The 27,080-nt window shown below is 48.7% G+C and overlaps 2 protein-coding genes across 3 annotated transcripts in view; both read right to left on the bottom strand.

Moving 5' to 3' along the window:
* The window catches only part of LOC137525444 (E3 ubiquitin-protein ligase TRIM39-like), a 38,669-nt gene extending 34,294 nt beyond the window's left edge, over positions 1-4,375 (bottom strand). Inside the window, exon 1 of the mRNA XM_068246529.1 lies at positions 4,020-4,375. The gene's annotated coding sequence lies outside the window, so the exon portion shown is untranslated. The remainder of the gene's footprint in view (positions 1-4,019) is intronic.
* Positions 4,376-4,681: 306 nt separating this feature from the next.
* Positions 4,682-25,717, bottom strand: LOC137525443 (E3 ubiquitin-protein ligase TRIM39-like). Of its 2 annotated transcripts, none has more exons than XM_068246527.1 (2): positions 25,617-25,717; positions 4,682-6,756 (listed from the first exon to the last, which is right to left on the bottom strand). In XM_068246527.1, the coding sequence occupies exon 2, from the start codon at positions 6,630-6,632 to the stop codon at positions 5,034-5,036; it is 1,599 nt and encodes a 532-aa protein (XP_068102628.1). In that variant the 5' UTR covers positions 6,633-6,756; positions 25,617-25,717; the 3' UTR covers positions 4,682-5,033. The 2 variants fall into 2 exon arrangements, with proteins under 2 accessions (XP_068102628.1, XP_068102629.1); XM_068246528.1 differs by having other exon boundaries at positions 25,621-25,717.
* Between the last annotated feature and the right edge of the window lie 1,363 nt (positions 25,718-27,080).

Raw genomic sequence — 27,080 nt, 5'->3', positions numbered from 1 at the left:
TATACCCCTGGCTACCTACTCTGGGCACATATACCCCTACCTACATATACTGGGCACATATACCCCTAACTACATATACTGGGTACATATACCCCTGGCTACATATACTGGGCATATATACCCCTGGCTACATATACTGGGCATATATACCCCTGGCTACATATACTGGGCACATATACCTCTGGCTACATATACTGGGGACACATACCCCTGCCTACATATACTGGGCACATATACCCCTGGCTACCTGTTCTGTGGACATCTCTACCCCTGGCTACCTGTTCTGGGGACATCTATACTGCTGGCCACCTATTCTGGGGACACCTATAGACCTGGGGCTACCTATTTTTGGGGAAGCACTGCTGTCAGATTGAGTGTATTTTGGGGAACTGCTGCCAGGTGAGAGGTGTCTACCATATTAAGGGGGCATTCTGCCTATTTATGTGAAATGCTGTCTATTTATGTGCCTCATGACTGCTGAATTTGTCTTGTTGGGGGCCTCATGGTTACTGAATTTGTCTTGTTGGGGGCCTCATGATTTGTTGGGGGCCTCAAGATTGCTGAATTTGTCTTGTTAGGGGCCTCATGATTGCTGAATTTGTCTTGTTAGGGGCCTCATGATTGCTGAATTTGTCTTGTTGGGGGCCTCAGGATTGCTAAATTTGTCTTGTTGGGGGCCTCATGATTGCTGAGTTGGTCATGTTGGGGGCCTCATGTTTACTCATGATTGCGGAATTTGTCTTGATGGGGGGGCTCATGATTGCTGAATTTGTCTTGGAACATGCTGGAAGGTACATACTGAGGGAGGGTGGGTGAGCGTGAGCCTGCTAACCTCCATGTACATTTGAAGGGGCAAGACCAAATGTGGAGCACCCATAACCACGCCCACATTTGGTCACGACCCTTCACCTTAGGGGGCGCATTAATAGTCTTTGTCCCCGGGCGCTGAAAACCCTAGCTACGCCTCTGTGTCTGCAGACTGATACGGCTGTTTCTGAGCGATCCGCAAGGGATCGCTCAGAAACAGCCGTATCAGTCTGCAGACAGACTGTACACACGCCGGGCTGTCACCTGAAAACCCGCCCAGCGAGAGGTGACGACAGACCCGTCGTTGCACCATTTCCAAAGATAACTCTCCCCTATGCTTTAGAGGATGTGGACGAACAGGAGACCTTGCACATATTTGGTGGTTCTGTCCTATAGTGAAGAGATTCTGGGCCCAGGTCGCTTCCGCCATCACATATGTTTCTCTACATCAGTGTACACACTCAGGTGTCTATAAACATATCTCGCATCCGTCCTTTTCTCACTCAAGACACAACTAAAATGTTAATACATGCTCTTATAATTTCTCGTCTGGACTACTGCAACGTACTACTTTGTGGACCACCTTCTAACAGACTGGCCCCGCTCCAGTCGGAACTGAACTCAGCTGCTCATCTCATTCATCTTTCTTCTCAATCTTCCTCTGCTGCTCTTCTCTGTCAAACTCTTCACTGGCTGCCAATTAACCAGAGGATCCAGTTCAAACGCCTAACCCTAACCTACAAAGCTTTCCACAATCTCTCTCCCCAGCACGTATCCTCACTGATTTCCAGATACAAACCCAATCGCAATCTCAGATCGGCACACGATCTTCTGTTGTCCTCCTCTAGCATCACCTCCTCACATTCCCGCTTACAAGATTTTGCACGCGCTTCACCCCTTCTCTGGAATCCCCTCCCACAACACATCCGTCACTCGCCAACCTTTGTTACCTTTAAACGCTCTCTAAAAACACATTTGTACTGACAAGCATATGCGCTACCTTAGGCCACTTCCCTTTGTCCTAAGACCAAATTGCATTCCTACTAGGTATCCTAAAATACACTGCCTTTATATATTTTATCGTATACTACCCCTCCTCTTGTTTCCCCCAATTCCCTTTAGATTGTAAGCTCGCAAGGGCAGGGCTCTCTCCCCCTTTTGTGTCTTGGAAATCATTATACATTTTATTCATTATGTTACTTTTATCACTGTCATTACCAATTCTATATTTTGTATCATTCTTTGTATTTTGTCACTAACTATGTATCTTGTATTTTGGTGTACACCATTGTCTGTATTATTATGTACCCCAGGTTTGTTTCTTACTTTGTACAGCGCCACGGAATATGTTGCCGCTTTATAAATCAATAATAATAATAATCCCTCAACTACTGCAGCAATCTTCTCAGACATATTAGGGCCTGTACACACTGCTGCGCTTTTAAAATCGCAAGCCTTCATGTGAATAGAAAAAGCACATCGCACCAGTGTGTACAGGTTTTCACGATTTTCATTATTTTTCAAAAGACCTTGCGATTAAAAAGCGCGTGCGATTTGAAAAGCGCAGCAGTGTGTACAGGCCCTTACAGCCTGTGCCCGCCCCCTTTCAGTCTGAACAGTGGAGATGACACAATGCAAGCAGCTGCAGAAGCCACACCCAGGGGTGCAGCTAAGGTTTTGGTGGCCCCAAGCAGTCCGTAAGTTGAGGCCCCCCATCCATGAGAGAGGAGGAAAAATGGATACCTCCAAACAAAGCGGCACACAAAGCGCGCCGTGATGAAAAATGGGCATGGCCAAAACATGATGTGGGTGGAGCCAAATACTAGCAGTTTGTAGGCTAAATTGCACTCAAGGCAAGGGCGTAAAATGCGCCCCCAACATGGAGACAGGTATAGGTGCCCGCAGTATAGGTAGTCAGCTATAGGTCCCCCCAGTATAGGTAACCCATATAGATAGGTAGGTGCCCCTGTAAAGGTTAGATAGGTATGTGCCTCCAATATAGGTAGGCAATATATTTGCCCCAGTAAAAATTAGATAGGTAGGTGCACGCAGTATAGGTTAGATATGTACACCTCAGTATAGGTTAGATAGGTAGATGCCCCCAGTATAGGTCAGATAGGTAGGTACCCCTCAGTATAGATTAGATATATCCCTCAGTATAGATTAGGTAGGTAGATGCGCCCAGTATAGAATAGATAGGTAGATGTCCCCAGTATAGATTAGATAGGTAGATGTCCCCAGTATAGATTACATAGGTATATGCCCCCAGTATAGGTTATATAGGTAGATGCCCCCCAGTATAGGTTATATAGGTAGATGCCCCCAGTATAGATTAGATTGTTAGATGTCCCCAGTATAGGCAGGAGGGTGGACATATTGGCGAGGAAGTGGGCAGAGAGAAGTTTCCACTCACCTGCCTGGATCCTGCACGCAGCTTCTATCCTCAGCCTCTCCCAGTGCGCGTCGCATCGGTAAAAGCTCCCCCTGTGATGACATGCGGTTACGTCATCACAAGGGGTGCCGTTACCATAGCGACAGGCGCTGGGACAGGAAGTAGATAGAAGCTGTGTCCAGGATCAAGGTAGGCAAGTGGAAACTTCTCTCTGCCCACTCCCTTGCTGATATGTCCACCCTCCCGCCGCTCCACCTGGCGCTCTCACCTGCACGCCAACAGCAGAGCGAGCCCTCCCGCAGTGTGAAGCCCCAAGCGGGGGCGTGGCTCGCCTGTATGCTGGCGGCGCACCTGGCCACACCCACAGACTTGAAAACTCATCCACTCACAGAGTAGCTTCTGGTCATGTGATCAAAATTTCAAGACAGGATTCATAGCTGCAGAAAGCTATTTATACAAAAAGGTTACATCTGAGTGGTCTGAATTCTAAGCTATTATTTATTTTAGCTCTGATGGACTATACAATCAACATCTCCATTATCTGGATTTATTAGCATTTTATTTAGCATTATAATAAACAATATACATATAACCTATGAACTTAACTAGAGGCATCACTGTACAGTCTACTCTACACGAATAAATCCCATTCCTAACACAGCAAACAAGCCGTTACCATAGCAACCAAAAATGCAGGATGTTTCTTTCAAAAGTGGTCATTCTGGCCAGTAAAACAGACTGAGCAAAAAACATTAAGAAAGAAAGCAAAAAAATGAAAACAAAACAAAACAAAAAAAACAAAACAACAACATGAACATACCACTTAAACCTTGAAAGACCGTCAGAGTGGGGCAGGGGGATGCTTGACTGTCAGAAGTTTTTCAGTTTCTCACAGTTGACATGTAACTGGAGCTGTTGCACTTGAGTCCTATGTTAAGTCATTTTAAAACTCTGGATAGGTAGGCAGTTTGGATACCTTGTGCTGTGCTCTCTCACATCCCGGCCAACCCAACTGAAATGCCATCTTAGAGTGAAATCTTTGCCTACATAAAACGGCACCTGGAATTTGGGTGCCCAGGAAACCTGAATATTGGTAAAATGTACTGATATTTTACCATTAAATTGTAAAGATAAATACCAATATTTTACTATGCTAAACCTAACCCTACTCTCACACACAACCCTCCCCCTGATGAGTAAACCTCTCACCCCCCCCGACACCTTTCCTGACACCCAACCGCATCCCCCCAAAAACACACACCCTTCCTGCAACCTAACCCTTACCAACCCCCGCACATAGACCCTTCCTGACACCTAACCATCCCCAACAGACAACATTCCTGACACCTAACCATCGCTCCCTCCCCCCCACACACACTCTTCCTGACACCTAACACTAACCCCCCCCCCCCCCCCAACACACACACATCCTTCCTGAAACTTAACTCTAACCACACCCACCACCCTGCACAGACACCTTTCTTACACCAAACACCTTCCCTACCACATGCCTAACCTTAGCCACCAATATTTTACTATAGCTAAACCTAAGCCTACTCTCCCACCTGACACCTAACCACCCCCCCCCCTTGCACAGACACCCTTCCTGACGCCTAACCGTCCCACCAGCACGTACACCCTACCTGATGTCTAATCTTTACCGTCCCGCATGCCTAACCTTAACCACCCCCTCGCTATAAGTCGCTACAAAAAAAACCCCAAATTTAATTTTTCAGGTGCAGTCATAGACGCCCATTGAAATATCAGCATTGAGGCGTAATTTCAGCACCTATTTTTCAGGCAACACAGGCACCCATATTTCCCCTCAACACCGCTATTTCAATGGGCCCCTATGGCGGTATCCAAACTTTCGCCCCTTGCCCAAATTTCCTGCTGCCAAAATCTTCACCCAACCTTTGTTATACACATAGAAAGCAGCATGGAGGGGCTCAGTGAAGGTGGCAGTGAAGGTGTGTAAATGGCTGATGGGGTCGTCCATCTGGTAGAAGGACAGACGTCCAGCTTCATAATCCAGATATAGTCCTAATCTTCTGCAGATAGACTGAGGTTTTAATAACTTTGCTTTTGAGTCATGGGAAGCAGAATGTTTATTGTCACATCTGCGGTAACTCCAAGATTTGTTATTATTTCCAATGGCAGATTCCTCCCCTTCTCTCTCTATACTAGGATAGCTTACCCCAACATCCCAATCTCCATCATCACTGACCTCCACTTCCCAGTAATGTCTCCCAGAGGAAAAGCTCTGACAACTCATCACCTGAGGGAATGTTGCAAACCTCTTCAGTGAATGTGGTCTGCAGTGATCTATTTCAGAATCTGAGGTAGTTCTGGAGTCAGACAAATCCAAAAAGTTATGTGCAGTATCTGCATCCAGTAACAGATCAGGTTTCTTTGGAAAAGAGAAGACAGTTTGTGATTTCATCTGAGTAATGAGTTCATTTATGGATTTTTGTAACACAAGCAAAATCAGAAATTCATCTAGATTTGTAACAGAAGGTTTCTCCATATCTTGGTCAGCTGTGTCAGATTCTGGATCTTGCAGGACAGTTATTGGGTCAGTCATATTACACATCTTTTCAATGCGAGACATCTTCCTGGACAGTTCCCCTCCTTGTGTCTCCAGATGCCGGATACAATCAGAGACAGACTGTGATACCTGCTCTTCTTGCCTGGTGATCTCATTCAGGACTTTCATCTCATGGACTTCCAGCTGTCTCCTGATGTCCTCAAACAGAGCTGTGACTCTCTTCTTCTCATCAGCTGCTTTTTCTTGTGCTTTCCTTTTGTGGACCTGTAAGCTCTGAATTTTCCCTTCATATAACTTTCCCTTTGAGGCCATCATTTTTAGTTCATGTTTTAGTTCCTCCTTTTTCTTTTCAGAAGCCTCCTCTAGAAGTTCCACCTGGTGTCCTTTATGTGTCCCAACAAGGCAGCAGGACACACACAGGCAGGTGGAGTCCTCAGAGCAGTAATACTCCAGGAGTTTTTTGTGGATGGAGCATTTTTTGCTCCTGAAAAATGATGTAGGCTCCACTAACAGGTGGTCCACTGTCTCGTTATGAGCTGCCAGATGTTTATCACACATGGAGGTTTCACACTGTTGGCAAGTCTTAACTGCGGACACAGGGACATCCACACAAAATGTACACCGAACCTGAGTTTTTTGCTGCATAGCCATGAAATTGTCCACTATGCTAGTCAGCTTCCTGTTCTTCTCCAGCAGAGGGTGGTTTGGATACGCCTTTCTACACTCCGGACAGGAATAAACTTTTCCTGATGCCTTCTGTGTCTCCAGCAAAGTCACAATACAATCCCGGCAGAAGCTGTGTCCACATGTCAGGGTCACCGGCTCTGTATACAGGCTCAGGCATATAGAGCAGCTCAGCTCTTCTCCGAGAGAGGCGGACGCCATTGGAAGTCTGTTTGTAGGGGGTGGGAGCTCTTCTTGCAGGAAAAGTTATCCCGTTCAGGGGAATGAATGACAGTGGAACTATTTCTTTTAAGTAGCAGAAGTGTGACTGTTTAGATGGTGGAATCTGCAGTGAAGGGGGAGAAAGACAATTAAAAAAAAAAAAGAGTAAAGTAACAAAGAAAGACAGAGTGGTGGAATGAGAAGGGGGGGGGGGGGAGATTAGAGAGAGTAGAAATACCTATATAAATAACCCATATTCTGTTATTACTTTGCACCAATTCTTCCAGGCACCCATATTACACGCACGCCCACTATTAATGTTTAGCTTTGACAGCACGGCCGGTGTGTTGGCTGTGTAACTATTGTTACCCATAAGGCAAGGGACACACTAGCCACTGTGATGTCACATACAATCGAAGGAAAGGTCCACACAGTCTTACTCCAGGAACGATGCAATTTTTATTGTTCCGACACACGTTAAGACATCTGACCGCCATAGCCGTCGATCGTTTCGGGGCCAGTCGGGTCTCCTTTGTCAAGGCATAGACAGACAAACCTGTACATGGGCTCCATCACTATCCTCCCCGGCCGCTCTGTTCTTAGCTCCATAACACTGGCCAGTCGCGCTGTTCTCCGCATGCACGGCTGGGAGCGCCCCCTGCAGCTGGGAGAGAGTTCTGCGCGTGCGGATGAGCATGTGCAACAGAAGAAACTTACCGAGCCAGTTAGCAGAGGATTGGAGCAGCCCCAGGAGACGGCAAGGGTACCCATGGCCTGAAGGGGGCAGGAGGAAGTGCCAGGTAAGAATACATTAACTTTTGTGCTCAGGTACACTTTAAAGTGGATAGCCAGCATATAACCAAGGCTGTGGAGTCGGTACAAAACTCATCCGACTAACTCCTCAGTTTATGGTTCCACCAACTCCGACTCCTCTAATTTGCATATAACAAACTTGTTGACTGAAAGTATGTGACATAAAAGGCATTTCATCACTGCCAAAAGGAATGTTAAAGCTATATTAAGATGGCATCTGCTTTGGGAACAAAACAAAACTCCTGGCCGGGAAGCTGACACTCTACCCTGTTGGCCATCCCTGCCTGTCATTAGCAGCGAGAATGCCCCAGCATGTCCTCTGTATAATGAGATACATCAGAGCCCCACATGAGCTGGGTTCCGGTGTGTAGCTCCAACACCTTGTAGAAAAAGGCCTCTGCCTTTTCTATATCTGATAAAGAAAGGTCAGGGACATTTTCTGCAAGGGGACAGAGCTATGCACCAGAACCCAGCTGATATGGGGGTTCCAGTGAATCTTATTAAACATACTACGGCCTCCATTCACAATGAGTTACCGCATTTGGTAACCAAATGTCTGAAGATTATCGACTGACGTATGACCATGTTCACATTCACAATGTTTTCTGACTGAAATTACCGATTGAGGAAAAGTGCAGTAAAAAACAAAAAGTGTGTCTGTTAAAAAAAAAAAAATTACACACACTTTTTTTTTTTCATAGTTTAATCGTTAATTACCAATTTTTTTTAATCAAAAACCAATCAGGGTTACAGGAATGACTGGCACTCAAGGCTTGCTGGAAATTTGCAGTTGGATTATTAATCCGAACAGAATGTGCTCACCACCAATTCAGTCATACAGCCAGGATTTTAGAAGAAAAGTAGGTCCGGCACCAATCTGCTGCTTCAGTGAAAATTTTAATCCAACAGGAACAGTAAGGTTAACATTGGGAAGTACAAAAAGACGGCCTGACAGCCGTTTCGCAGGTCTCCCTGCTTCATCAGAGGCCTTTGACGAAGCAGGGAGACCTGCGAAACGGCTGTCAGGCTGTCTTTTTGTACTTCCCAATGTTAACCTTACTGTACCTGTTGGATTTAAATTTTCACTGAAGCAGCAGATTGGTGCCGGACCTACTTTTCTACTAAAATCCTCAATTTTTTTTATCACCTGTAAGTACCTGCTGCTATTTTTCACTTTCTACATGCAGTCTAGAGCCTTTTGAGCCGTTTACTGGATTTTGGAATTTTTCTGCCGAAAACTATATTTTCTGCGTTTAATGACTTTTTTCACTATTACTGTCATGATACCGCACTCGTAATAATTTTGTAAATGTGAAAAAAAAACGAATTACCGCTGTCAGTAATTTTTCGTTACTAATTTATTTGCTGTACATGTATTGTAAATGGAGTCCAACGTGGGGCATTTTAACTTTTAAAGAAAACCTGTAACTAAAAAACCTCCTCTGGGGGGTACTCACCTCGGGTGGGGGAAGCCTCCGGATCCTATTGAGGCTTCCCCCGCCCTCCTGTGTCCCACGGCGGTCTCGCTGCGCCCCTCCGAACAGCGGGGATCTAAATATTTACCTTCCCGGCTCCAGCGCAGGCACAGTATCGGCTCTCCGCTCGAAGATAGGCGGAAATAGCCGATCGCTGTCGGAACGCTCTACTGCGCAGGCGCAAGTCTCCTGCACCTGCCTAGTAGAGCGGACCAGACAGAGATCGGCTATTTCCGCCTATCTCAGTGCTGAGAGCCGCAACAGCGCCCCCGCTGGAGCCGGAAAGGTAAATATATCAAGCCTTGTCAGGGGAGGATTGCGGGAGGCTTCAGGGGAGCCAGCACTGGATTGCCTGCAGTTACAGGGGAGGGAGGGGGGGAAGCCTCATTGGGACCCTGAGGCTTCCCCCTCCCGAGGCGAGTACCCCCCAGGGGACGTTTTTTTTCAGTAGAGTCAAATTAAAGGGATCCTAAACTGAGAAGGATATGGATTTTTCTTTTAAAATAATACCAGTTGCCTGACTCTCCTGCTGATCCAGTGTTTCTAATACTTTTGGCCACAGCCCCTCAACAAGCATGCAGATCAGGTGCTCTGACTGAAGTCAGACTGGATTAGCTGTATGCTTGTTTCAGGTGTGTGATTCAGCCACTACTGCAGCTACAGGCAACTGGTATTGTTTAAAAGGAAACATCCTTATTCCTCTCAGTTAAGGTTCCCTTTAAGCACTGGCATATCTCTGTGTTTTTTATGTACACCAGAGATGCACTTTAAAAATTTAAAGAGACTTTGAAGCTTCTTAAAATTCCCCTTTTTATTTAACAATCCCCTTCTACACTATCACCCCTGTAAAACGCCGCTATCCCGTGGCAGAACACTGTTTTTAATTCCCCCAAATCCCCAGGGCAATGTTGGGGAAGCGCTTCCTTGTCGAGGCAGAGCTTAGGGCTGTAGCTCCGCCTCTACTCACATCAATCGCCGACTCTCCCCGCTCCTCTCAGTCTTCTTTCACTGAGAGGGGCGGCGATCAGCGGTGATTGATGCTAATGGAGGCAGAGCTCCAGCGGTAGGCTCTGCCTCCCTGGGCAGCAACATCCACGACCAAGAAAGTCATGGATTTTTGCCCCGGTGTTTGGGGGAGTTAAATACAGCATTCTGCCGCGGGATAGCGGCGTTTTACATGGGGTGGTAGTGTAGAAGGGGATTGTTAAATAAAAAGGGGGATTTTAAGAGGCTTCAGAGTCTCTTTAAGATATATATTGCTGTCCAATATATACAGTGCTGCCCATAATTATTCATACCCCTGGCAAATTTTGACTTAAAGTTACTTTTATTCAACCAGCAAGTAATGTTTGACGGGAAATGACGTAGGTGTCTCCTAAAAGATAAGAAGACGATGTACAAGAGGCATTATTGTGGAAAACATACATTTATCAGCTTTTATTTACATTTGAGCGAAAAGTGTCCAGTCCAGAATGATTCATATCCTTCTCAATAATCAATAGAAAAGCCTTTATCAGCTATTACAGCCAGGGATGCTCATCCAGATCCGGGTACCCGACCATTTTTATGCTATCCGGGTCGGATCCAGATCCAGATACCTGAGCCAATATCTGGATAGCTCTATGCGGGTAGCTGGCTGCATAATCTGGATACCCGCGGATATCTGGATCCGGGTACTGTAAAAAGGAGATGATGTCATTGAGCCAATCGGAGATCTCCCAGCCAATCAGAGGGCTCCCAGCAGAAGCCCTAGCAACCAATCACAGAGGGGAACTCTGGCCAGCCCCACCTGACCTCATTGAGCCAATCAGAGGCCTCCCAGCCTAAGCCCTGGCACCCAATCACAGAAGGGAACTCTGGCCAGCCCCCCTGTGTAATAAGTCCTTGCTTGTGTGGCTGGCTGGCTGGTCACTGACAGACTTGCTCCAGTGCTGTTGGCCTAGCAAGTGCTGCCTGTATACAGTGATAAACCTAAAGCTTTGAGTGCTAAACACCTTCACTACACTATTGTTCTATTGTTTTTTTAGCTAGCTAGTGTAATTGTTTGATTTCATTCACTCAGTTAGGTCCTGTCTGTGTCTGTGTGTGCTGTGCAGGCCAGCATAGGTTAGGGAATAGGATTACTGTGTTATTGTATTGCATTATATAGTTAGTTAGTACTGCAGTTAGTTGTTAGAGAGAAGTACTGTGTTATCTTACTACAGATTACTGCAGTGCTGCTGTGCTGAGCATTGTCAGTGTGACAGTTAGACAGATAGTGTGCACTGTCTGTCCTCTACTCTGCGGTCTGTCACTCCGTGCTGATTTGATTTAAAGTCCAACCCCGATTTCATTAAAGTAAAAGTACCCCACATAATCTGGTGACATCATCACGTATAAGTTGTACTATGTCTGCTGGCACCGGCAGCCGGGGGAGGGGCAGCAAGGGCAAGAGGACAGGGAGCAACATTACGGCCACCCTCAGAAGGTCTGCCGTGTCAGTGTCGACCCCAGCGGGCAGCCTACCCTCAGTCAGCGAGCTTTTCGCTCTAGGCGCCACGATTGAACTCAGGGCTGTTAGCCGCAAGGAGTTTGAGGAGGATGTTCTGGGTTTTGAGGAGGGGGTATGATGTTGATGATGGGATGAAGGACCGTGACTACCATCCACAGGATGGGGATGTCAGCTCTGACGCTGAGGAGGATTCATCGGTGGGTTTGGCACGGAGGATCAGCATTGCAGACAGTGGCCGTGGAATGCGGGACCCACCACATCCTTCTGCCGCTACCACCAGCCGTACCACTCAACCCCCAAACGCCACAGGGAGAAAAGCCGCAGCATCTCATTCAGGCCGCAGGGGAATCTTCACCTCCCCAATCTGGCGGTTTTTCACTCTGCCCTCATTGGACAGCAAGTTTGCCATATGCAATGTGTGCAAACTACAGATGAGCAGAGGTTGTGACTCCTACAAGTATGGCACCTCCAGCTTCATCACCCATTTGGCCAAAAAACATGTTGTTGAGCATGAGGAGTTCAAGAGGCTGAAGCAAGCTGGCGCTGTCTCCGACCGCCACGGTGCCACAGGCCACTGCTGCTGATACAAAAAACACCAAAACACACCCTCTGTAGAGAGGCGCTCTAGCAGAGTGATAGACCTACAGTTGAGTTCTCCTTGTTCAATTGCCTGATGAAGCGGGATGTTTAGCCCGTGAAACGCGTTGCAGCACTATAATGTGAGAGAATGCAGAAAAGCCGCCGCGTGTGCTGACAGCAAGGCGGCTAATTCCGCGTCCAATGCGGCGGTTTGCACGCAGCAGCGTGTGTCTGGTGTGGCTGAGTCTGTTAGTTCACACAGGCTTAGGAATACGCGCGCGGGCGCGCTGAGAGGCAGAACTTTTATGCTGGGCAAGGGGAGATCAGCTGACCACGCCGATCAGCTGACTCCAGAGCTGGTTACTATTGGTTGATCACTTAGGGGTGGTGCCTGAGAGCACTACTCCATATATAGTTACTGCTGGCCAGTCACAAGTTGTCTGCCGTTGCGAACACTACGTGGAAACACTCAGACCTTAGTAAGATCCAACAGTGTGTTTGAACCAGGTGGACCTGGGAATTCACACTGAGCCAGATTACTTGTATTGTATTCTGTTTATGCTTAGACCAGTTCCAGGGTGTAGAGACCACGGACCTCACACCCAGACTAGGGAACTTGTGTTATCAATCTGTTATACATCAGACTAGTTCCAGGGTGTAGAGACCACGGATCTCACACCCAGACTAGGGAACTTGTGTTATCATTCTGTTATACATCAGACTAGTTCCAGGGTGTAGAGACCACGGACCTCACACCCAGACTAGGGAACTTGTGTTATCATTCTGTTATACATCAGACTAGTTCCAGGGTGTAGAGACCAAGGACCTCACACCCAGACTAGGCATTGTTTGATATCTGTTATGACTTATTGCTTTCCTGACTACTCCTTTGCTCTCTGATTCGGTACCTTGCATATCTGACTTTCCGTTGCCAAACCCTGCTTGTCTTGGATACCGAATCAGCCTTCTGTCTTTATACTTTGTCTGCCGTGTGTTGCTGACCTGGCTTTCCCGACCTCGAGAGCTATCTCTCCCATTAAGAGATAGTCTCCAGATCAGTCAGTGACCTCCACCTTCAGGTGTCACTCACTCTCTGGTCCTTCCTACTTCTAGCCTGACTCCACCCCTTGGAGAGTCTCAGGCTACTGGAAAGTGTCTGTACCCTCAAGAGCAGTATTGCTCATACTGCCTGCAATCACCTGCTCTCAGGTGCATTACTCAAAGTATTACTGTTACACCAATCACTCACACATTCATAGGTGTCCAGAGGTTAGCAATATATCTGTATTATCGGTGATTCTGCAGATCATCAATAATCAGGTATATATCTGCATTCTTGGTGATACTGCAGATCACCAATAATCAGATTCTCTCTGCGTGCTGACACCGATCGTTACATATAATTTGGAGAATTGGTTTAAATAAATGTTCTGATCATAAACGGCTCATACTGCCTGGTCATTTTTGTACTTGAGGGAGGTGAATCCACCCATTTCCTTCCTTTTAGACGGTTTTTAATATATTTTACCCTACATTGGCGCCTCTGTTATTTTTGTATTATCACTAAAAGTAACTTTAAGTCAAAATTTGCCAGGGGTATGAATAATTATGGGCAGCACTATAGCTGTAGAGTAGCTGTTAAATAGAATTGAAAACTCTCCCTGGGTAGGAGTACATGTGTTTACATGTAAGAGGGATGTGCAGGTACTGTACAGGGAAATTAATGGATTCTTCCTGCATTACATTCTTCATGCATGATCTGAACCAGGTCTACAGGTGATAGACAACATCTCTTTGTGCAACAAATACAACATTCCCCGTGCATTAACAGATATGCAGGGATTGCACATGTAGAGTACAACACTACCGTATGACTTAATTTGTAGTCACCAATTCCAAATTTAACAACACATTAAATTAATTGATTTTGACATTTTTTAAAGTGCAACGATAAGCTATGTTTTTCAAACCCCCTGCCTATATTGTACACATGTTCTGAAATACGTTTCTTAAGAGCTCGTGTGGTGTGGCCCACATACTGTAGGCCGCACTCACACCAAATCACATACACCACATAGGCAGTGTTACAGGTCATGAAAGACCTCCCCTATGCAAGGTTGATAGCAGAAGGAGATGCTTTGACCCCCGAGTGCTTATACATACCTCTTGTCTAAGAGGGTTACTGGGTGAGTGCGGGCTGTTTGGGGGGGAGCCTTATACTCACTTGGTGGCTGTAAACGGGGAGTGGAATCCACCTGGTGTATATTGTTGGTGAAGGAGAAACTTGAGCCTTACAGTATTACGCTATGGAACTCTTTTTTGTCTTTTAAAGTGGTAACACAGCAGACTTTTGAAGTTTCTAAGTGACTTTTTACATTGCGCTCCACTGAGACTGTATATTTATGTCCTAAGCGCAGTTTAATCAGATTTGACATTAAATTAATTGATTTAATGAGCAAAGGGAAGTTGAAAATGATGTAGAATGGGTATGGGAGCTGACAATAATTACATGTGTTAACACTCAAAGTCACTTTTAAATTAGAGCTCATATCAAATTACTACTATTTTGTAATATATCCAAATATTAAAATTATATATGAATGTCAGTTTGCATCATAGCTCAGCTGGATGTCACAGAAGTGACAAGTGAAGGTCAATTAGATGCAAATAATTGAGTTGATGCAGGATTATGCAAATTATGTATGAAAATGTATGCAGCTTGAGAACGGACCAAACAAATCATTTGCATCCATTTGCAAAAAAAATTGCATAAACTTGCATCAACATAGAATATTTGCATCTCATTGACTATCCCTACTAGTGACGCATCTACTACTTGGGCTATATTCTTACAGCTGAGATATTACTGTATTTTCTGGCGTATAAAACTACTTTTTTAACCCAGGAAAATCTTGTCAAAAGTCGGGGGTCGTCTTAAACGCCGGGTGTTGTCTTATAGGGCAGGTGCTGAAACTTCCGAGCCGGACTGGAGAATCTGTGGTTGCCGCATACTGTCAGCGCTCCTTCCATTCATACTACTATAACTTTATTACTACATATCACAACAAAATAATCTAGATCCTTTTTTTTTTTCACAGCAAATTAGGCTTTCTTTGAGGGGTACTTTTTGCTAAGAATTACTTTATTCTAAATGTGTTTTAACAGGAAAAATAAGAAAACAAATGTATTATTTCTCACTTTTTGGTCATTATAGTTTTAAAATAATACATGCTACTGTCATTAAAACCCACACATTGTATTTGCCCATTTGTCCCGGTTATTGCAATTTTTCCCTAGTACAGTGTACAGCGCCAATATTTTATTTAGAAATAATGGTGCATTTTTTCAGTTTTGTGTCCATCCCTAATTACAAGGCCGTAATTTATAAAGTAACAGTAATTTTCCCTCGACATACATATTAAAAAAGTTCAGTCCCCAAGGTAGCTATGGCCTCGATTCATAAAAGTGTGTTCGGTGAAGTAAATCCGTGCGGGAAAACTCCGCGCTCGGTATTTCAGACTTCTGGGTGGTCATTCATAAAATGTTGCCAGCTGCGATAACAGTGCGGAGATTTCCCGCTGTACGCTGTCGGGAGCCTTGCGGTAACACAGAAGCTGGCAGAGTCCCTCCGTGCGCTGCTCTCTCTGCTGCTGCTTGGGAGCTCTGTCCCATTCACTGCAATGTATTCCGCACGCTTCTCGCCACATCCGAGGTAGCGGTAATCCCCGTCCGCATACCGCTTGCTCTAATTTTTATGATTTGATATTTTGCTACATTTGTTACGATAATCACTGCACAAGGCGGTGATTTATCGCTCTGCTCAGGAATGTCGGCTTTAAATGCGGAAACAGCCTTTATGAATACAGATTTTGCTAGGTGGTCGGTAAAGTCAGCTGTTTTCAGCATTTCCGCATGCGGGAATGCTTTATGAATCGAGGCCAATTTGTATATTTTTTTTACCAACATTTTTTGGGGGGTAACTATTGGCGAGTGTGGGAGGTGCGTGGTGTCATTAAAAAAAAGTGTAGATGTCATTTTACTATTTGGCCACAAGATGTTGCACATAACTTCTGTATGCGTAGTATTACTACGCAAGGCGGAAGTAATGCGTGGATGTGTAAGCATCGATTTTGTGAATGGCGGCGCTGTCTCGTAGATGACTGCGGTCATACATGCGGGGACTTAGTTCAATGAATGGGAACTGTGTTGCCATTCAATGATCTCCCGGTGAACGATTAGTGGTGGTAACGGTCGCGTGAGCGTGCGAGAGGGGGGGTGAGCGGGAAGGGACGTAGTGGCTACGTCTCTGCACAGAGATATGGCATTTTGCAGGGACGTAGTTACTCGTCACGGGGGAGGGGGAAGTAGTAATTTACAGTTTAACCTCCCCGGGGGTATGATTACTTCCGGATGTTAGGGTCTAAAAGCGGTGCAATTTTTTCACAGGCTTTTAGACACTAAAACCAGGGGGAAAAAAGCATACCACAGAGAGAAACAGCCATGCACCTTCCCTGGATCCAGTGCTGCATTTCTCCCTCCATCCACCAGGTGACGCTATACCCCTATAATGGGATTGCCAGCTGTCTCCATGACGACAGACGGCAATCTCACCAGAGGGATCCAGAGCCTCCGAGGACAGCGGACACCAAGCCCCAGGAGAGATTCACAAAAAGGGCCAGCAGGTAATTATAACTACGGGAGATAAGGATCTGTAGAATATACATTATACGCTAACTATAGTCTTTTCTTCGGCATATATAGTAAACCTCACCTTGTTGGTGAACTCTGGCAGTCTCAAACATCCTGCGTGCCTGAGGGGGAGAACTGGGGGGGGGGGGGGGGGGGTATGGGGGGAGGTGGGACTTGAGTTCTCTGTGTAGCAGAAAAAAAATCTACAAAACCTCCTGCGTCCATGCATGGCTGCTGGTGTGTCACCTGACCCCCATCAGGTCACATGCACGGCTCCCGATGTGTCACCTGACCCGCATCAGGTCACATGCACGGCTCCCAGTGTGTCACCTGACCCGCATCAGGTCACATGCATGGCTCCCCAGGTGTCACCTGACCCCCATTAGGTCACATGCACGGCTCCCAGTGTGTCACCTGACCCGCATCAGGTCCCATGCACAGCTCCCAGTGTGTCACCTGACCCGCATCAGGTCACATGCACGGCTGCCAGTCTGTCACCTGACCCCCATCAGGTCACATGCACGGCTCCCAGTGTGTCACCCGACCCGCATCAGGTCCCATGCACAGCTCCCAGTGTGTCACCTGACCCGCATCAGGTCACATGCATGGCTCCCCAGGTGTCACCTGACCCCCATTAGGTCACATGCACGGCTCCCAGTGTGTCACCTGACCCGCATCAGGTCCCATGCACGGCTGCCAGTCTGTCACCTGACCCGCATCAGGTCACATGCACGGCTGCCAGTGTGTCACCTGACCCGCATCAGGTCACATGCATGCTCCCAGTGTGTCACCTGACCCGCATCAGGTCACATGCACGGCTCCCAGTGTGTCACCTGACCCGCATCAGGTCCCATGCACAGCTCCCAGTGTGTCACCTGACCCGCATCAGGTCACATGCATGCTCCCAGTGTGTCACCTGACCCCCATCAGGTCACATGCACAGCTCCCAGTGTGTCACCTGACCCGCATCAGGTCCCATGCACAGCTCCCAGTGTGTCACCTGACCCGCATCAGGTCACATGCATGGCTCCCCAGGTGTCACCTGACCCCCATTAGGTCACATGCACGGCTCCCAGTGTGTCACCTGACCCGCATCAGGTCCCATGCACGGCTGCCAGTCTGTCACCTGACCCGCATCAGGTCACATGCACGGCTGCCAGTGTGTCACCTGACCCGCATCAGGTCACATGCATGCTTCCAGTGTGTCACCTGACCCGCATCAGGTCACATGCACGGCTCCCAGTGTGTCACCTGACCAGCATCAGGTCACATGCACGGCTCCCAGTGTGTCGCCTGACCCGCATCAGGTCACATGCACAGCTCCCAGTGTGTCACCTGACCCGCATCAGGTCACATGCATGGCTCCCAGTGTGTCACCTGACCAGCATCAGGTCACATGCATGACTCCTGGTGTGTCACCTGACCAGCATCAGGTCCCATGCACAGCTCCCAGTGTGTCACCTGACCCGCATCAGGTCACATGCATGGCTCCCCAGGTGTCACCTGACCCCCATCAGGTCACATGCACGGCTCCCAGTGTGTCACCTGACCCCCATCAGGTCACATGCACGGCTCCCAGTGTGTCACCTGACCCGCATCAGGTCACATGCACGGCTCCCAGTGTGTCACCTGACCAGCATCAGGTCACATGCATGCTCCCAGTTTGTCACCTGACCAGCATCAGGTCACATGCACGGCTCCCAGTGTGTCACCTGACCCGCATCAGATCACATGCACGGCTGCCAGTCTGTCACCTGACCCCCATCAGGTCACATGCACAGCTCCCAGTGTGTCACCTGACCAGCATCAGGTCACATGCACGGCTCCCAGTGTGTCACCTGACCAGCATCAGGTCACATGCATGGCTCCTGGTGTGTCACCTGACCCCCATTAGGTCACATGCACGGCTCCCAGTGTGTCACCTGACCCGCATCAGGTCCCATGCACGGCTGCCAGTCTGTCACCTGACCCGCATCAGGTCACATGCACGGCTCTCAGTGTGTCACCTGACCCGCATCAGGTCACATGCACGGCTCCCAGTGTGTCACCTGACCCGCATCAGGTCACATGCACGGCTCCCAGTGTGTCACCTGACCCGCATCAGGTCACATGCATGGCTCCCGGTGTGTCACCTGACCAGCATCAGGTCACATGCACGGCTCCCAGTGTGTCACCTGACCCGCATCAGGTCACATGCACGGCTCCCAGTGTGTCACCTGACCAGCATCAGGTCACATGCACGGCTCCCAGTGTGTCACCTGACCCGCATCAGGTCCCATGCACAGCTCCCAGTGTGTCACCTGACCCGCATCAGGTCACATGCATGGCTCCCCAGGTGTCACCTGACCCCCATTAGGTCACATGCACGGCTCCCAGTGTGTCACCTGACCCGCATCAGGTCACATGCATGGCTCCCCAGGTGTCACCTGACCCCCATCAGGTCCCATGCACGGCTGCCAGTCTGTCACCTGACCCCCATCAGGTCACATGCACGGCTCTCAGTGTGTCACCTGACCCGCATCAGGTCACATGCACGGCTCCCAGTGTGTCACCTGACCAGCATCAGGTCACATGCACGGCTCCCAGTGTGTCGCCTGACCCGCATCAGGTCACATGCATGCTCCCAGTGTGTTACCTGACCTGCATCAGGTCACATGCAAGGCTCCCAGTGTGTCACCTGACCCGCATCAGGTCACATGCACGGCTCCCAGTGTGTCACCTGACCAGCATCAGGTCACATGCATGCTCCCAGTTTGTCACCTGACCAGCATCAGGTCACATGCATGGCTCCTGGTGTGTCACCTGACCAGCATCAGGTCACATGCACGACTCCCAGTGTGTCACCTGACCCGCATCAGGTCACATGCACGGCTCCCAGTGTGTCACCTGACCAGCATCAGGTCACATGCACGGCTCCCAGTGTGTCACCTGACCCGCATCAGGTCACATGCACGGTTACCGGTGTGTCACCTGACCCGCATCAGGTCACATGCACGGCTGCCAGTCTGTCACCTGACCCCCATCAGGTCACATGCACGGCTCCCAGTGTGTCACCTGACCCGCATCAGGTCACATGCACGGCTCCCAGTTTGTCACCTGACCCGCATCAGGTCACATGCACGGCTGCCAGTGTATCACCTGACCCGCATCAGGTCACATGCACGGCTCCCAGTGTGTCACCTGACCCGCATCAGGTCACATGCACGGCTCCCAGTGTGTCACCTGACCAGCATCAGGTCACATGCACGGCTCCCAGTGTGTCACCTGACCAGCATCAGGTCACATGCACGGCTCCCAGTGTGTCACCTGACCAGCATCAGGTCACATGCACGGCTCCCAGTGTGTCACCTGACCCGCATCAGGTCACATGCACGGCTCCCGGTGTGTCACCTGACCAGCATCAGGTCACATGCATGGCTCCTGGTGTGTCACCTGACCAGCATCAGGTCCCATGCACAGCTCCCAGTGTGTCAGCTGACCCGCATCAGGTCACATGCATGGCTCCCCAGGTGTCACCTGACCCCCATTAGGTCACATGCACGGCTCCCAGTGTGTCACCTGACCAGCATCAGGTCACATGCACGGCTCCCAGTGTGTCACCTGACCCCCATCAGGTCACATGCACGGCTCCCAGTGTGTCACCTGACCCGCATCAGGTCACATGCACGGCTCCCAGTGTGTCACCTGACCCGCATCAGGTCACATGCACGGCTCCCAGTGTGTCACCTGACCAGCATCAGGTCACATGCATGCTCCCAGTTTGTCACCTGACCAGCATCAGGTCACATGCACGGCTCCCAGTGTGTCACCTGACCCGCATCAGATCACATGCACGGCTGCCAGTCTGTCACCTGACCCCCATCAGGTCACATGCACAGCTCCCAGTGTGTCACCTGACCAGCATCAGGTCACATGCACGGCTCCCAGTGTGTCACCTGACCCGCATCAGGTCACATGCACGGCTCCCAGTGTGTCACCTGACCCGCATCAGGTCACATGCATGGCTCCTGGTGTGTCACCTGACCCCCATTAGGTCACATGCACGGCTCCCAGTGTGTCACCTGACCCGCATCAGGTCCCATGCACGGCTGCCAGTCTGTCACCTGACCCCCATCAGGTCACATGCACGGCTCCCAGTGTGTCACCTGACCAGCATCAGGTCACATGCACGGCTCCCAGTGTGTCACCTGACCCGCATCAGGTCACATGCATGGCTCCCCAGGTGTCACCTGACCCCCATTAGGTCACATGCACGGCTCCCCATGTGTCACCTGACCCGCATCAGGTCACATGCACGGCTCCCAGTGTGTCACCTGACCCGCATCAGGTCCCATGCACGGCTGCCAGTCTGTCACCTGACCCCCATCAGGTCACATGCACGGCTCTCAGTGTGTCACCTGACCCGCATCAGGTCACATGCACGGCTCCCAGTGTGTCACCTGACCAGCATCAGGTCACATGCACGGCTCCCAGTGTGTCACCTGACCCGCATCAGGTCACATGCACGGCTCTCAGTGTGTCACCTGACCCGCATCAGGTCACATGCACGGCTCCCAGTGTGTCACCTGACCCGCATCAGGTCACATGCACGGCTCCCGGTGTGTCACCTGACCCGCATCAGGTCATATGCACGGCTGCCAGTCTGTCACCTGACCCCCATCAGGTCACATGCACGGCTCCCAGTTTGTCACCTGACCCGCATCAGGTCACATGCATGGCTGCCAGTGTATCACCTGACCCGCATCAGGTCACATGTACGGCTCCCAGTGTGTCACCTGACCCGCATCAGGTCACATGCACGGCTCCCAGTTTGTCACCTGACCCGCATCAGGTCACATGCATGGCTGCCAGTGTGTCACCTGACCCGCATCAGGTCACATGCACGGCTCCCAGTGTGTCACCTGACCCGCATCAGGTCACATGTACGGCTCCCAGTGTGTCACCTGACCCGCATCAGGTCACATGCACGGCTGCCAGTGTGTCACCTGACCCGCATCAGGTCACATGCACGGCTGCCAGTGTGTCACCTGACCCGCATCAGGTCACATGCACGGCTCCCAGTGTGTCACCTGACCCGCATCAGGTCACATGCACGGCTCCCAGTGTGTCACCTGACCCGCATCAGGTCACATGCATGCTCCCAGTGTGTCACCTGACCCGCATCAGGTCACATGCACGGCTCCCAGTGTGTCACCTGACCCGCATCAGGTCACATGTACGGCTCCCAGTGTGTCACCTGACCCGCATCAGGTCACATGCACGGCTGCCAGTGTGTCACCTGACCCGCATCAGGTCACATGCACGGCTCCCAGTGTGTCACCTGACCCACATCAGGTCACATGCACGGCTGCCAGTCTGTCACCTGACCCGCATCAGGTCACATGCACGGCTCCCAGTGTGTCACCTGACCCGCATCAGGTCACATGCACGGCTGCCAGTGTGTCACCCGACCTGCATCAGGTCACATGCACGCTTCAGGAGCTGTACACAGAGGATGCAGGAAAGCAGCTGGGAGCTGCAGGAAGCGTAGAAGATGGTGCTGCAAGTTTTATGTTATTTCTGCCGCCAACCACTCTGCTGCATGGGGGCTGTGGAGTCGGCATCAGAGCAATTTTGGGTACCTGGAGTCGGTGGTTTCATAAACTGAGGAGTCGGATGATTAATTTAACAAATCCACAGCCCTGGTAAGTATTAGACTAAGGGGTCTGAGTCGAGGAGTCAGAGCCATTTTGGGTACCTGGAGTCGAAGCTGGAGTCACTGGTTACATAAACTGAAGAGTCGGATAATTTCTGTACCGACTCCACAGCCCTGCATGGTGGCATAAAAGATAGCTCACTTCCCTCGCAGCGCTGCATCCCCAGTTTATATCACATCCATGGCACTATCTGCATGGAGTTTGTATGTCCTCCACGTGTCTGTGTGGGTTTCCTCTGAGCACTCCAGTTTCCTCCTACATCCCAAAAACATACTGAGAAGTTAATTTGGCTACCCTCTAAATAGACCTGAGACTATAATGCACACGACTATGGTAGGGATTAGATTGTGAGCCCCTCTGAGGGCCAGTGAGTATTATCAGTACAGTGCTGCGGAAGAGGTCGGTGCTATATAAATACTAATAATAATTCATATTTTAGGGCTGGTTGCTAGACTTGTCAAGCAACCGGCAAGAACACATATCTGGCTTTCGGCAATCCCCACCTGTGCCGGATACTGGGGGTCTGACTGTACAATAAATGTCTTCATAGCCATAAGTTATAAAAAATAAATAGCATGATTCCAGCCAGGCTCATTGCACTGATTATTTATTATACACTAAGCCCCCCATTCTTGGACCACTATAATGGTCTACATTTTTCAAGAGTAGTTTGTGCGCTTTTCAGGGGATAAGGAACAGTAAAGGACCACTATCGCAAAGAAAGTAGGCAGATAAAATCTGACAGAACCGACAGGTTTTGGGCCAGTCCATCTCCTCATGGGGGATTCTCAGGGTTTTTCTTTGTTTTCAACAGCATTTCCTGAACAGCAGTTGCAAAGTCTAACTGACAAAATAGTGTGCAAGTGATTAGGGAGGCCGGCTGGTATCTTACTATTTTGGCAGTTAAACAGCTGTTCAGGAAATGTTGCTGAAAACAAAGAAAACTGAGGAATCCCCCATGAGGAGATGGACTGGCCCAAAACCTGTCGGTTCTGTCAGATTTTAATTGCCTACTCTTTTAGCAGTATAGTGGTCGTTTAAGATACAATTTCCATTGATGACAGGATTACTAGCATGGCATAAGAGGTTTCTATAAGGCGGTTGGGGTGCAGCACGCTCCCATCACTTTATTCTGCATCTTCTTCTTAGGTCGTTCGCAAAGATCAGAGCAGTTCAGTCATCTTTTTCTGTGGAAAGTACTAATGAGAATGGATAGGGTCGATTTTCATTGTGTCCATTTGCATATGCAGCATTCAGAATATGTTCCACCACAGCAGGCATGTACAAAGTCTAGCCTGCAGGCCAAACACAGCCTGCGTCTCCCCTCTGCCTCTTCCTCAGCTTCCCTGTAGTAGTCCAATAGTAATTACTATAGAACTACAAAAAAAAGCTCTGCGCACTGCCTCAGAGGACGCTCAGGAGAGCGAAACGGTAGTCAGGCGGCCCACCGCTTCCACCTCACCCCAAAGCCAGAAAGGAAACTGGTAGGAAGCATTTGTTACATCTCGTGCTTTGTTTTAAGAATTGTGGCCGGAAGAATAAAGCTACTTTTATGGATTGCAAGGGCCAACTTTTGCTGTTATCTTTCTCAAATCTAGACTAATGCTTGTGTCATATCAAGTTTGAGCACGCAATCAGCGGCACCATTTACCACCCGCTCCAGTAGAATTGATCCAGTGTCATCTCAATCCATAAAGTTGGGAATCGGCAGTGCCTGTTCTGTCACTTCTCTACTGTTTAAAAAAAAAAAAAAAAAAAAGTATGCCAGAGTCTGCATTTGTGGCCAAATTTTTCATAGTGTGGGACCGGAGGGCGCAGCCAATACAGGGCCGGCTGGGGAGCGCGGCCAATAGAGGGCCGGCTGGGGAGCGCGGCAGAAGGAGTCCTGGAAGAGGAGGATGAACTGGTGTGAGAAAGGGAGGAGGTGGCAGCAGTGGGAGAGTAGAAACCATAGCTCCCAAGTGTCCCTCTTTTGGAGGGACAGTCCCTCTTCCCTCCTCATTTATCCCTCTTTCAGGACTTTGTTCCTCTTTCTAGGTAAATATATATATCCCTCTACTAAAAATGTGTTTGATTAACTCTAAACTTTATTCCCATCCTTTAAAGGGACTCCGAGCAGTGCAGAAACTATGGGAAGATGCATATCATTTTAAAGCTCTCTTTCTCCTCTTTCCAAGGATATATAAACCGCCGCCCTAAGCCTTTTAGTTTTCGCTATTTTCGCGATTGAAATTGCAGCAGCCGCGATTTCGATCGCGAAAATAGAGAAAACTAAAAGGCGTAGGGCGACGATTTAGGGGTCGTCAGAAAGAGGAGAATGAGAGCTTTAAAATGATATCCATCTTTCCATAGTTACATTGTATTACACAGGACGATTTTTTCTCAAAGTCAGCAGCTCCATTCAGCAGAAAAAGTCGCCCTGTGTAATACAATGTAACTATGGAAAGATGGATATCATTTTAAAGCTCTCTTTCTCCTCTTTCTGACGACCCCTAAATCATCGCCCTACGCCTTTTAGTTTTCTCTATTTTCGCGATCGAAATCGCGGCAGTGGGAATTTCAATCGCGAAAACTAAAAGGCGTAGGGCGGCGGTTGATATATCATTGGAAAGAGGAGAAAGAGAGCTTTAAAATGATATGCATCTTCCCATAGTTTCTGCACTGCTCGGAGTCCCTTTAAATTGATATATTACTCATTTTAAAATGTTAATATGAAGGAAAATGAACCAGGAAAGAAAAGTGTGGTTTGAATTATAAAACAACATATTTTTGTTATGAAATCTTTATGGTATGCATGACTGGGGGCGTGATCAGGGGTGTGGCTTAAATGTCCCTCTTTCTCATCTCAAAAAGTTGGGAGGTATGAGAAAGCACAGGGAGACTGAAGAATGTGCAAACAGAGCACATATAGAGAGGAGGGGAGACAGGAGGAGACACAGAAACGGGGAGCACGGGGGACACAGAGACACAGTGATAACAGAGGGACAGGAGGCAGCAGAGGCGAGCACAGGGAGACAGTGGCTGGATGACAGGAAGCAGCAGGGAGACAGGAGGGGATAACTGGATGGACAGGGAGGCAACAAGTAGATACTAGGGGGCGCAGGACATGAGGAGGCCAGAGGGGACACACTGGTGGCGCAGTCGCAGAGGGAAGAGCCCAGAGGCCCACTGGAGTGCGAGGAAGACAGAAGTTACATGGGGGACACTGTTGACACCAGGGAGTCACAAGCACAAGGAGTACCTACACCAGCTGTGCTATACCAAGAAGGTGCCTATTCTACTTCCGCTTCACGCTTCCGCGCTTCTTCTAGGGCTCTGCGTGGGGGTGGGGCGCATGGTAAACACCTCACACTGCTCTGCGTCGTTGTCCTGGAAACTCTCCTGACAGGGAACTAGTAGAGTTACCGGGCAGCACGATCTGTCATTACACAGGAACATTGTGATAATCTCTGTATCGGCATCTTGTGGACAAACCTCAAACTGCACTCACAAGTTGCTTTATTAAAAAAAAAATATATATAAGGAGTTTTGAATCAGTAAGGATGATCCCATTTAGCAAGAGAACACTACTGTTGCAGCATACAAAAACTATACCTGTGTCCACAAACGCTAAAAATTGCAGGTTGTGTCCTAAAGGATACATGAGAGAAAAAATAAATGCAGATGATCTACTTACCTGGGGTTTCCTCCAGCCCCTTGAAGTCTCTGTGTCCCTCAGTGCAACTCTGCTGGCAGCCACTCTTCTGTGGTCCAGTCTGTGGGGCTGCCGACCCGATGAGGTCGGCAGCTTCAGCACATGCAGGAGTACTACTGCGCCTGCACACAGCGCAGTAGCACTTACGGAGGGGCGACTGCAGAAAAGTGACTGGCAGTGGAACTCCGACGAGGGACACAGAGACTTCAAGGGGCTGCAGGAAACCCCAGGTAAGTAGATCTGCATTTATTTTTCTTCTCTCATGTATCCTTTAATGATGGAGGGTTGAGAGGCTGTCAGGCTTAAAGTAAATCTGTAGTAAAAATAAATAAATAATTAGATGCTCACCTATGAAGAGGGAAGGTCCTACAGAGCCTTTCATTCCTCACATGGTCCCCCTCGTTTCAGCCTCGTCACCCCCGTTAGAGGTTTTCTACCAATTGGTTGAATGCTGCTCAGTGAGGCTTCATCAGCTGAGTGCTCCTGAAGATGGGCCGCTCCATACTGCACATTCCTGAGCGCACTGTCACACACTCGCACATGCGCAGTACGGAGCCACTCATCTTCTGGAGCAATGGGGCCTGCCAAAGCCTCCAGTGGCGGCAAATCTGAACGGGGGTGACAGCGCTGGAACGCAGGGACCATGAGAGGAACGGGGAGGCTTTATAGGACCCAGAGCCTTCCCTCTGCATAAGTATCTGATTTTTTTTTTAAAATTTTCACTTCTTTGCTATAGAGAACCTGAGTCAAAGCTCGGGTTCAGAAACAAGCACTTACCTTCAAATCCGAATTTGTGGTCATTGTTTCGTGTTGCGGCTGTGAAAAAATGCAGCATGACTACATTTTACATTTGCGGTCCAGCAAGCGTGTTGTGTATTTGTATTCCATTTGACAGTGTAAATGCATCCTATTAATAACAGAATGCATTTTCCATCAGATTGTATGTTTTATTCCCCTACAGTCTGGCCGAGCCTAGCACCTGTTTTTAAACGGGCCTTAGGCCTGGCTTCC

Source organism: Hyperolius riggenbachi, chromosome 7, assembly GCF_040937935.1.
Source record: "Hyperolius riggenbachi isolate aHypRig1 chromosome 7, aHypRig1.pri, whole genome shotgun sequence".
NCBI lineage: Eukaryota > Metazoa > Chordata > Amphibia > Anura > Hyperoliidae > Hyperolius > Hyperolius riggenbachi.
This window is presented reverse-complemented; position numbering and strand designations above follow the sequence as displayed.

What these genes read in the sequence shown, in the direction of transcription:
- LOC137525443 (XM_068246527.1), bottom strand. Translation starts at nt 6,632, where the DNA reads ATGGCGTCCGCCTCTCTCGGAGAAGAGCTGAGCTGCTCTATATGCCTG.